Here is a 13,091-nt window from a genome sequence, read left to right as displayed (position 1 = left end):
TTGAGCCAATGCTGTTGGCAGGTTATATGTTTGGGCAAAGGGTACTTTGTATTGGGTTGAAGTATGGGGTGGGGGGACAAGGGGTTTTAGGTTGTTGAGGGAGTAAGGACAGAATAGTAGGGCTACTGCCTGTGCACACCGTCAATTGATCTGTCTCATCTGGATCACCCACATAAATACCCAATTCACACACAGAACACACGACACTGTAGATGGCGGATAATAGAGAAAATACATTATCGCTAGTCACTTGGAATGGCAACAGCTTGTGTGATCGAATTAAAAGAGGAGTTGTCTTGTAATGCATTAATAGTCATACACCAGACATAATTCTCCTTCAAGAGACGCACATGGCAGGAATGAAATGCTCTTTAGGAGAACTAACTATAGGAACTTCATGCACACTGGTTCAACAAGGGGCAACAGGGGAGTGTTGATTATGATATATAAACACATACCTCTCAAATTCACGATGGTTAAACAAGACCCGAGCGGCAGGTATATCTTGATCAACAGTGAGATACGTGGTGAAACCCGAGGCATTCTGAGTGTTTATGCTCCCCTTTCACTCACGATAGAACTCCTGGAATAAATCCAATCTCTGATACAGCAATGCCCGTCTGATTGTCATGCCCTCCATCCAACCCACCAATGATCCCAGTTCCCCCTCAGCCCGAATACACCCCCCACTTACCTTCCGGGGCTCACGTTGGCAGTCCAGACCGGCTCGCACACAGCTACAGCAGCAGCTTCACGCTACCACTCCACAGTCACGACTGCGACCGTTTATCCATTGGCAGTTGCCGTGGAGATTAGGCCATCAGAAGATCAAGATCGCTTCTTTGCATCGTGCTGCTGGGTCTATCCGATCACGTGACCTGAACTCGCGATCACGTGACCGGAACTCGCGATCACGTGACCCGGACTCGCGATCACGTGGTCAGGAAGCAAACAGTACTTAAGTAGTGGAGTGCTTCAGTACCGCGCTTCACAGCTGTTTTCTCCGAGATCCTGTCTGGCCTGCGATTCTTACCCTGTTTCACGATTGATCTTGGACCCGGCTAACTCTTCTTGGAACTCTTTGTGGATTACGTTATATCTGTGCTTTACCGGCTTGGACTGATACACCTGGCTCTTGACCTCAGATAGTTGTCACAGACTTCTCTTTGGATCCCGCTCTTCATTGTTCTGTCAGCTTGGACTGCTACCCTTGGCTGTAGACCCTGGATTGTTGTCACAGACTTCTTGTGGATTACCCCTCTTCACAGAATCTGGAGCATTGTATGAACTACGACTCATCACCACCCTTGCCTACAATCTGGTTCAGTCCTGCCTGTAGGTCTTTCTCAGGTGGGGTCTGGTGTGACTACCAGTAAGTGTCTCCTATTCGGGACCTTTGCCTACTTGAGCCCCGGAATCCCTGCTTCTGTCAATTCCTGGTAAGATCCTTCCTGTTTTTTTGGTTATCCGTGCATTACCCTGCTTGCTTGGTACTTAACGCTGTTTTCTTTCACAGCTTCCGTGGGGCTTCCAGTACTTCGCAGTTCCGGATTCCTCTCCACCTGTGGCCTCAAAGGTTGTATAGGGAGTGAATCTATCATTCTCCCTGTGCGGCACTTGGGGACGGAGGTCTCACATATCTACACAACACTCAAGTTACAACACTGATTAATGGATGTTGATGGGGAGAATTTAATGACATAATGGACTCTTTTAGGGTTCATACTCACTTGCGGGGTAGAAACCCAGACACTAAATGATACACCTTTGCCTCTGCGATAGACATGTCGGATGTTTGGGGATCACTCTGCACCCAAGAGTGGGGGTTCTCTTTTCACTCGGGAATGCACGCCTCCGTGTGTAGACTAGATTATTTCTTCATTCCGCAGCAAAAAGCGCATAGACTAATGTCGGCTAGATTTCTACCAAGGGAATATTGGACCATTCACCACTGCTAATAGGGATCAGAGGCGACGACCCTAAACCGAAGACACAATGGCATCTAAACAACTATCATTTGGGCTTCCCTGACATGCTCAAAGGCTTGATGAGGTGATATGTCCTGAGGTGGCGAGCCCACCCTGTGGGTAACGGCCCGCCGCACAAGTTAAGGGCCCGAGCAAAGCAAGGGTGGCAGGCCATTACCCACAGGGTTGGCACAGCCACCGAGGGGCATAACACCATTAGTACCCGTGTAACATGCCACGTTGGTGCTAATGTTTTTTTTTTTTAAATGGAAAGTATTTTCTTTCTGTGAATGGGACGCCTCGCGGCATCCCGTTCACGGAGAGAAAATACTATACCAACATGATTGCCATGGAATAGGAAGGCGGGGCTCTGTATGGAGCCCCTCTTCCATTTCCATGGCGGCCAGAGAGGGGACAGGAGCAGCAGCAGCTGCGGCGGTGGGACTCGCTGTCACAGCTAACGGATAAGTGAAATTGGGGAGAGGGATTAAAAATAAAAAAGCAGGGTCGTTGGGGGGAAGATGGCAGGCGGGGGAGCTGGCCGTCAGGTGGCATAGCATGCGGGTTTTCACTGGTAGTGTCAGCACGCATTCCTAGCCACCTAATTGTCTGATTCCGCTGCCCAGGGTGCTAATGGACAACACAGAAGAATACTTTACGATTAATGGGCCATTGGTGGAGAACCCTGTAACACTATAGGAAGGCGATAAGAGGCAAGGCTATATCGTTACTCGCGGCACAGCACAAGATGCGGACAAGACTTATCGAAGAAATAGAAACAGAGGTATGGAGGCTAGAGGAGGAATTCCTCAGCACGTGGTCTGCTGTCTCACATCAACTCTTGCTTACAACTAGAGAGAAACACTGCAACCTTTCCCTTCACAATGCACATCAGGCTCACTGGAACAAACAAGCAGAATTTGCAATGTATGGGACAAAGCAGGAAAACTGCTGGCATGGCTTGAAACACGGGATGAAAGAATGTTAGGGAATTGAATGATGGGAAAGGGGGAACAGTATCTGAGGACAGGGAAATAGCTGAGGTATTTGCTGGTTATTATGAATAATCACCCCCCCCCCAGACCCAGATATCCTCAGAAATACTACATTTCCCAAACTCTCCAAAAAACAGAAACTTGAGCTGGACTTTGATATCAAGGAGGAGGTGATAGCTGAAGCAATCTCGAACTTTCACTCCAGGAAAATTCCTGGCCCGAATGGACTGCCAGTGGAGCTGTGGAAGAAATTAGGCAACACAATCACAGAATTTATGGTCAATCTTTCCTGTAGTAGTAAAGACACTGTGTCGCTATCCCTGGACTTACAGCGTGCCGCAGTAGTAGTCATCCCCAAGAAAAATAAACCCCACACCGAATGCTGCTCCAACAGACCCATCTCAGTTATTAACGGAAAACCAAGATTCTGGCCAAGGTCAACCCCTCACTGATTCATCCCAACCAGTGTGGGTTCTTGCCAGACAAATTCACCTTTACGAATATTAGGCAACAACATGTAGCAATATACTGAGCCCCTTTTATCCGCAATCCGCTATCAATCGTTTACATTGACTCTGAGAAAGCGTTTGATTCAGTCTTGTGGGGTTTTCTCTGGAAGGTAATGATGCAGATGGGCTTTGCCGACAAATACCTGCAATGGATCAAGTTGATCTATGAATATCCGATGAGAGAGGTCAGGTTAAATGGGACGTCCTTTAGAATATTTCCCCTAGCGTGATGAATCGGACATGGCTGCCACCTCTCCCCCCTCCTGTTCACTTTGGCCACTGAACCTTTGGTGATCCGGCTGAGATCTGACCCGGCATGGATCATCTTTCTGCGGCCAATGGGAGACGAGTTACAGTGCAATCTTCCCTTGCACAATCAGAACTGACAAAGCACAGCAAGCTTCACTCAGTACAGGCGTTGGGCAAGCAGTACAAACTTTCTCATAGACAGAGAAGGAAACGGTTTAATTGCATGGAAGGTAGCAGGAGGGTGACACCCCCTACATCACCTACACAATAGGTGCAGCACAGGCTGCAACAGAAATCTAAGCTTTACACCAGTGGTGGCTGGTGAATGTTTTCATTGGGGAGGCCTACATATTTCCCACTCATGTATGCAAGCGACTGAGGTAGAGTGGGATCTCCAACCAACCCAGGGAGATTCCAGGGAGTTCGCCCCCCCGAAATAGTTCTTATTAAAATAATCTTTTAAAGGGTGTATTTTGCAGCATACGTTTGATAAAGCATTGGGTAAACAGTCATACAATGTGCAATCCGTTTTCGAGGGTAAAACAGGAAAACAATCCAAAGGACACCAGGTCACCAATAGTGCACAGGAGAATTGTCCAGCTCATTTCATGATGTCATTTCACGCATTGCATTGTCAGTATTCTGCTAATGTCATTCTGGCTCTGCTTACAAAGTATGCTAGCATTCTGCCAGTTTAAGAAGACATTTTCTTTCTGGCTGTGCCCAATAATGGAAGTAGTAACACAATAAGAAGAAAGGGTTATGCTGCCTGTGTCTATATATATTCCCACATTAATATCTGCACATGCTGGCTTCGTCCCTAAAGCCTGTCATCTGTGTTAACATATGCCAGAATTCCAACGTAAGAAGAACTCTTGTGTTGACTTTACTGTAATGCCAGTAATGTTTCTGTAAAAACATGTCCAAGCTGACTGTGTCGATATAAGCCAGGGATCCCATATATGCGAAGTTCCTATGCAAAACCACTCACTTTGGCTTTGCCCATAATGCCATCACTGTAAAGACACATGTGCATAAAGTCAGTAATGATAACATGCCACTTCAAGAAAATACGTTATGGTCGTCGAGCTTATGTAGGCCAGTATCCCCATGTAGGCCAGTATCCCCATGTAGGCCAGTATCCCCATGTAACAACACTCACGTCGGCTTTAGTCAAAATGCCAGTAATAATGCCATAGTGCTACAAGAATACTTATCCATGCTGGCGGTGCCCATTTAGTCCACTACCACCACATAAAAACACTCACTTTGACTGTGCCCATAATGTAATGCTTCTGCAAGAAAACACTCCCATGCTGGCTGTGCCCACATTAGACTGTATCCACACATAAGAAAACTCACTTTGGCTTTGCCCAAAAAGCCAGTAACAATGCCATGCTAGTTAATAATAATAATAATAATAATTTATTTATATACTGCTTTCGCCAAAGCGACAAACTCATCATCTCCGAGGCCAAGTCGTTGTACTATACCTCCACCACTAAGGCACCCTCTAACAGGATCAAAGACTTATTCAAAATAGACAAGCACTGTGCCAAGTCACTCGTGTCCCTGAGGGGTTGGCTTCATAAGAGGAATGTGAGGGAATGCATATCTTCTAAAAACATTGATAAGATCAAAGTTCTCATTGATACCTCCAAAACAGACATAGCCCACTATCCATCCTCTGCCAGGCACTGGCCTACTGGACCAACTTCACTCTCCACTCTCCTAAGGATCTTTAAGACTAATTCCTCCCAGCCTCCCTCATTAAACACCACAGTGGCCCACTTCTCAAGGCACTGCTCGGTTTTGCGAATGCCTCCCTCAACAAAGGTGTGTTCCCAGAAGCCATGATACGACCCCTTAGCAAAAACCCTTGCTTGCCCCAGAGTTCCTGGCCAATTGCAGACCCATCACAACCTGTTCATTGGGCAGCTTTTCAAGAAAGTAGTTCCAACCCCATGTGTGGAGTCACCCAAGTTTCCATTCTTCTCCCAATCTTCTTCAATCTATAAAGGGAACCCATGGGAACTCTGCTAAATAATCCAAATATAGCCATCCAATGGTATGCTGAGGACATCCAATGGTATGCTGAGGACATTCAGTGGTATCTTCTGTTCAGTGGCCCGAGGACATTGCTTGTCTCTGTAAATGTCCGGCCACCATCCAAACATGGATGTCAAAGGCCTACCTAAAACTGAACTCCACCAAGACTGAATTCGTCCTCATCTGTCCTCCCACCACACAACAACTCGTACAAAGTTATAAATGCCATATCATATATGAACAGCATCTGGATGACATGCGCCTGCAAAGATTGACCCGCAATTGTCAAACTCCGCCGAATCCTTGAGCTTCATTGTTGCCATCAGCCTTTCCTCCTTCCAAAAGCCCATAGCCAAAAAAGCACCAACCGCATTTCCACAGATTTCCTCACTTCGCAAAATCAAGCCCTTCATGCCCCTGTATCGATGGGGGAAATGCCTTGCTTACTGGACTTCAAGCCTTGCACCAGTCCCTCTTAAGGCAGCCCACCAGCATCCCGCAAATTCGGCCATATCTCTCCTACACTGCGTGAGCCAGGATCATATTAAAAAATGCATGCATTACCTACAAAGCGGTCGCGAAGGAACACCAACGTACTTGGCGGCAAAACTCCACACCTCTGGAGGCTAGCTTGCCTCAGGTAGCAAAACAATCAAAAGGTTGGAGTCTAAGCTAGCCCCTAAAGAGAAGCATACCAAGCAGTCCTTTTCCTACCATGCACCGACTATCTGGAACTCGATCCCAGAAGAGGCTCGAATTGCCCCTATCATCCTTCAGTTCCGCAACACGCTAAACATGGACAAATAAAGACCCAACCCTCCCTCTACCAACAGTACTGAGCTATTGTATACCATGAGCAACTGTAAAAAATGCCAAGCCCAATGCTGGCACCCTCCCATTGTAAAACACTCCACTGCTCTCAAGCTAGGTTTGTTAATGTTAATGTTAAAGGTATTTATACCACGCAACGTCACGAACGGTATGCACTATAAGCAATAAAATAAAATAAGGCATTGTACAGAGATCATTTTTTTGTTCATGTATTGTCCTCGGAAGAATGAAAAGCTGAGTAGGCCCTGCTGAGATTCAAATCTGTGACCTGCAGATCACACACACAGATCTAAGCAGCGAGCACTCATCCCGCTGAGCTACATTACCTTATGTAAGGTATCATGTAACATGACTCACTGTTGCTTTGCCCGTAATGGCAGTAATAATGTCATGAAAGGTTAGGAAAACATGTCCATGCTGGCGTTTACCGTAATTTTGGTTCATCCAGTCAAATTTCCACCTTGGCATTCCCCATCCGCAGTCATTTATTCAAAGGCGTTCACTTACATCGCCCATCCCCCACTCCTGTCCGCATGCCACATGCACACACACATACACTGACTGCATTTGTAGGCATGCACACATATTCACACATTCACATGTACATATATACATAGAGACACAGACACACACTGTGCATACCTGCTTATTGTAGATGCAGCTTTGGACTCCTTCTCTCACTGCTGCTCCTCTTTGTGGCCTGCCCCACACCCCCTGAAGGCAGGAAGCTGGGGGAGGGGCCAATCAAAGACCTCTTTCTGAGTCATGGTCCCTGATGCAAGTAGTGAGCAGAAGGATCACACAACCCCACGCCCTCCCAACCATAGGGGAGATGCAGGAGTACCCCGTAGGCATATTCTAGGGTGCAGTATTACAGCCAGCATGCAAGGGTGAGGAATCAAAATACCCCTGGCCTTGCATGGCACATTGGGAATGAGCAGATGGGCTACTCTGAGCAAACGGAGACCTTCTTTCCCCAGCAATACATCTTGCCCAGGAGTGCTTCTTCGGTTGCACGCTGCAGATGTGGGAGCACCCGGGTATTCCCTGGGCCAGCTGTGCTCGTCAATAATGGGTGGCTCATTGGCAACACATTGGCAATTATGGACACGGTGCCCTTACTTCTCACACACTGCACTGTCTGATTAGCATCCCAAGAATCTCTAGCACACACACACATAAAATGTACAGAACTGGAATGAGCGGAAGGTTCCATCACACATACAGAACAAACAAGGCGCAGGCAGCAATACATAGCACAATGTTAGATATATTTGTTATTGTGGTAAAATGGTGGTATATTTTATTGTGGTAACGCATTGGTGTCTTCCCTATTTAGATTGGTAATGCTACCCTCAGAATACACCCTAATGCCTGTATGTCATCCCTGGGCTTTCCTAAATAAAAGTTACCGGACTTATTGCACTTATATTTGACAGTGTCACTGTTTCCCCTCTGCAACTTATCTGCGATGCTGAGCTATGCTTTAGCAGCCACATCATAAAACATGTTTCATTATGAGTGAGTCATCAGAAACACTTACATCACACACTTTTAAACTTACTTACTATGAATACCAAAATTGACTTCAGGTTTTACCACATGTGGTAAAATTAATCACTACCTGCAGTAAACTGGGGCTCTTCCCTGTAACCTCACAATCTCTGTGTCAGTGAGCACATTTATGCACAGAAAACTCAATCCAAACTGTCTTAGCTTTAAAACGTTTTTTATTTACACTCTTATTTGGATCTATTCAGAAAACATGTCATGCGTCCAAAACTTGGGTACAAGAAGAGAACATCTACATCATACTGTATTATACAGTTTGCATTCATTAATAGACACCCTCAGTTTTTATCATACTACCAATCTTGTACTTCGATGCACTTGGCAGTAGATGTAGTCTGAGAAAGAAAAGGGAAGAAATAAAATGACAGCAGAACAAACCATTTCTTCTGATTTTTCACAGCTGTGTTCATTTTACATCAAGGAACATTACACATGAGAGAAACCTGCCGGCCCTGACTAGCTATAAAAATGCATACATTCAGGCATCCACCTCACTTCTGACTGGTTTATATACACCTTGGAAGCTGGCGAGATTCCTGAGCCGCTATCTCTGGAACAGCCCTCCTTTCTGGACTTTCCACTGATAAGAGATATCGCGACCTCATCACACACGGGTAGCCGACAAGGAGAAGACGACTTTGCTGCCAGGATCTCTGCTTCCCCAGTCTGCTGTCCTCAAACTCAGCCTGTCCATCTGCCAGGATGTTTCTGAACCTCTGCACTGCATGTCTGACCCACACCCCCTGTCTCTCTTACTTTTAAAGGCTACCCCTGTCCCTCAAAAGGACCTGCCTCTCTTCCTGATGTGCCCACATCATCCGAGCTGCTCAGTAATTTTCCAAACGCTTACTAAACTTTAAATGTATCATCTCACTTTCTGCTTCCTTCCAAAACAATGGCCTTTTAGCAGTGCATATTTCATATTCCGCAGCCCGCCACACAAACTGCTGTTATTCTGATCTGCCTGCACGTTTTAATTCTACTGCAGAAAAGCATTCCAAAACCATTTCTATTTTATTCCATCTGAACTTTGTTAAATATGAGGTTAAATGGAACATCTTTCTGAAATGAACTAACTTTAACACGTGCTCACTGCAATGACGTGTAAATGCATTTCAATCTGGTGCATACACTGGCCATTTCTGATGGTTGCATTTTCTACATGAGCCCCTTACCAACATCTATCCAAGAACCCCTGCACTTCACTGCCCCCAACAATCCTACAACAAGCAACAACATTCATGCATACCCAACATAAATTACAGGGCAGCAACAGGGCAAAGTAACACATTGACAAACATCCACCAGGCTCTGCAAAGGCAGACTATCACCCTCTCTCTCGTTTCAAGGGAAGCAGTGTGCATAGGTCTGTTCCGGGAGCCTCTTCCATGGTTGGTGAGACAGGGGTCTGGGTGACGAGGCCTCTTGCGATGTGTTTTGTGTGGATCGGTGGTGGAATTCAGAGCGTTTCACCACCTGCTTTACCGCTGGTTGTGTTTGCTTGACTATAGGACTAGTAGCCTGATCTTGGTGGATCCTGTCCCCATTTCTAGTTTTGGCCAAAGCACCACTTATACGCCAAACTATTGCATTGGAGCACAGCTAGGAGAGTGATGACATGTGAGGAGGGGCACACTACTTGTGGGTAGTATTTGGTTATTTGCCCACTTGTTGAGTATGCTAATTACTATAGTCATGCCCGCCCAATACGTGCCCTTCTCTGCCCAAAGCACATCCATCAGGGATCCCTTTTAGCTGCCGCTTTCGAGCAATAACACCAAACTGTGGCCTTCTAGTATTATTTCTAAGTAGTCTGCTGAGAGACAATAATTGCAGCTGTAAATGCAATACTGATCTAATAGAAATGTCCTAACCAAGTGTGCCTTTAGCCACTTGATTTATATCTGTTCCTTGCACCGAGGTCCTGTTAAAAACCAGTAATGACAAATCTAACAGTTGTGGCTTGCGTATATGGACTAAATAAGCACTGCAACAATATGCCCAGGTTATCATACTATGTTCTGCCATGTTATGGCCAGGTAGTACCATTATGTCATTACCGGGCAAATGGCTATGCCATGCCTACACAAAAGCCAAAACTCTTAGCCATGCCAATGCTTCTTATGTTTGTGGGTGTTGGGAGGAAAGGGTCAGGCACTTGGTGCAAAGCCTCTTCCCTCACCCAGGTTATTTTGTGAGAAAGATGTGTGGACAGTAGCATAAGCAGGTCCGTGTATTTATGTTTTGTTCATGTTAAGTATTATTTCCTGAGCTCAGAGTACACCAGAAGCTCTCTTGGAACGGCTAAAGGAGAGTAGAAAGCAAAGATCAGAAGGAAGTCAGACCCAGCCAGGTCTTGCAGGCATGTCCACAAGAGTGGAGTTGAAAGTGAAGGCCGATAGTAAGGGTTAGCGAGTTCCTGAGTTGGAGCTGGCAAGGACTGAGAAAGCAGATCCTCCTATCCTTTGCTTGCAGCCGCTAGCAAGCTCAAGTTGCGGGGCTCTCTCTAAGGTCTCAGGGCGGGTGACACACCACTAGTTTATCCAAGAAGAAGGAAGGGTCTGTGCCGTGGGCAATGCACAGCATCACGACTTTCCACAAGGAGCCAGCCAGACAAAACCTTCCTAAAACAAAGTGAACCCTGACCTTCAGAACTATCTCGAGGTGCCTAATGAGACTGGGGGATGTCCACGTACAGGGAGGGGCTGGTCTAGAGGTCTTCTCCGCCCGACTTTTGCGTGAGTGTGAGTGCAGAGGCCTACTCTGAAGGCTTCCTCTCCCTGCGTTTTGTGGCCCTGGTGGAGGTGGGAGAGGACTGACAGGGGATTGTTCTTGGAGCGTCCTGCCTTCCAGGGTCTGGGGAGGTGGTAGGAGACTGGTACCAGGGCTTCTTACTCCCGATCCGCCCTCGTTTTATGAATGCGATGCAGAGGGCGGAAGCCTGCGACAGGGGTGCGGTATTGCAGGGCATTCTCGGCTTCGGGACCCCAACCTTAGTTTCAAATGGCTAGTGGTGGGCTAGCAAGAGAAATCGGGGCTATCACACCCTTCGCCATGCCCCTGGGTATTCACCTGGGGAGCCATCCCCACAGTTTGGAGATCACTGACCTGAAGTTATCAGAGATCCTGCTGCCTTTTTCTCAGGCTAGACATCTGCACATAACGCAGCATTAGAGGATAACTGTTAACTGGCCATTTGCCATTCATCCTACCTGTTAGTTAAAAGAGTCATTGCAGACATGTTCTAACAATGCATCCACTGCATTCTTGTACTTTGCTGCAGTGGCCAAGCCTGATGTGCTGCAAAAGGCATCTGTTGGAATAATCGACCAGAAGATATGCAATATTCTCTACAACTTCTCCATCACTGATCGGATGATCTGCGCAGGCTTCATTGATGGCAAGGTGGATTCATGTCAGGTAAGGAAAAACCTTGTCAAAGACGAATCCACCACTGTTGAGGTTTTTCTCTTGCGGAGAGAGGTTTAAAAAAAAATATTTTCAGTACAGCTCTTAGTTCATTTCCAGTTTGAAAACTGTCAAAACAGTGCCAAATGTTATACTCAGAGAGACAGAGTGTGAGTGAGTGTGTGTGTGTGTTCACATCCAGTACAGAGCTACATGAGCAATGCATTGTGGGTATGCAACATTTCTCAAATGTAAGCCTTTTACAGCAGGGCAGTGATATTTTATATATAAATTATCAACCTAAACAGACAGCTATGGAGGATGACAAACGACAGCATAAATGTTTCACCCTTATTAGGGATCATCAGTATAGTACAGTCTGTCATCCTTGCAGTTGGAGCAGTGGGACAACTTGATCAGACACCATCAAAATTATTGTGGTTTATTGAGGCACTGCATGACCATTGTAATTAATGTACTCCTTCTGTATTGGGGTCAGGGAACACTGCTATTGAGAGTATTAACTGAATACATCACAAGAAGGAACTCAGGAAGCCTATTGATTTGGCAACAACGGGGAAGTCCAAGAATATTTGATGCAAAGGAAGACCCATGGGGTGGGTTAGGGTTGAACTCTAACAACCTTATGGCAATTAACTAGAACGTAGAACTGCATGGCTGTGAATTGGGCGTTGGATGAACAGAGGGTTGGTCTGGGTTTTTGTTGCACAAAGTGAATGGTTGCGGCTACAATGTATGCTAGGCGTGCATGGAGTTTAGTGGAATGTTGAGTGGGTGCCTGGGTCAAAACCTGAGGGAATGTTCCATGAGTGTCAGTTGGTGATTGGGAGCTGAATGACATGGTGGGCCTGGTGTGTCTTTCTCCCTCCAGTCTCTACCTATTTTGTCCTTCTATGAACCACCCTGAACTTGTAACCTGTGACATCTACTTGAAAATCCCAATCACTTTTTTAATTTTTAATTTGATTGTGTATGGTTTGTGCAAAAAACCTTCACAAGTATAGTTTAAAAACATGGAAATATCAAAAGACGATTAAAATCAAATTTTCCATGTAAATAAAACCGTTAAAACAAAACCATAATTAGATGAGATATTTCCGAGTCAACAGTTCTGGCAGTACTATGTGCAAAGAGGCGAATGTGCAAATTAACATCAAAGATATAAAATAGTACATTTGCGTAAACATTGCCAGATCAACATACAGATAATAGTAATACAAGCAACAGAACATTTGAAACATAAGGTTACATTCACATCAGAACTATGAAATTTATAAATTTGTGTATGCATTCTCCCCTTTCGTCAGTTCATTATTGATTGCATACAGAAGGCGGGTAAGAGACAAGATCAAAGAAATTTTCTCACACCACATGCAATTATGCCAAAGGGAAGATCTTGACAGGCTATTGTCAACAGAAAAGTATTTACCAAGAAAGAGCAATCTATCAGATTGAAAATACAGGCAGGCAATAACAAGATGTTTCAAGGT

At 45.7% G+C, this 13,091-nt stretch overlaps 1 protein-coding gene across 1 annotated transcript in view; it reads left to right on the top strand.

Annotated features, from left to right (window-relative positions):
• TMPRSS9 (transmembrane serine protease 9) overlaps positions 1–13,091 on the top strand; it is a 485,595-nt gene that overhangs the window by 296,244 nt on the left and 176,260 nt on the right. Inside the window, exon 14 of the mRNA XM_069649605.1 lies at positions 11,456–11,592. Coding sequence (XP_069505706.1) covers positions 11,456–11,592 — 137 coding nt within the window. The remainder of the gene's footprint in view (positions 1–11,455; positions 11,593–13,091) is intronic.

The sequence above is a fragment of the Ambystoma mexicanum genome, chromosome 1p (genome assembly GCF_040938575.1).
Source record: "Ambystoma mexicanum isolate Mex_15411 chromosome 1p, UKY_AmexF1_1, whole genome shotgun sequence".
NCBI classification, from domain to species: Eukaryota; Metazoa; Chordata; class Amphibia; order Caudata; family Ambystomatidae; genus Ambystoma; species Ambystoma mexicanum.
The sequence above is the reverse complement of the archived record's forward strand: the minus strand, read 5'-3'. Positions and strand labels throughout refer to the sequence as shown.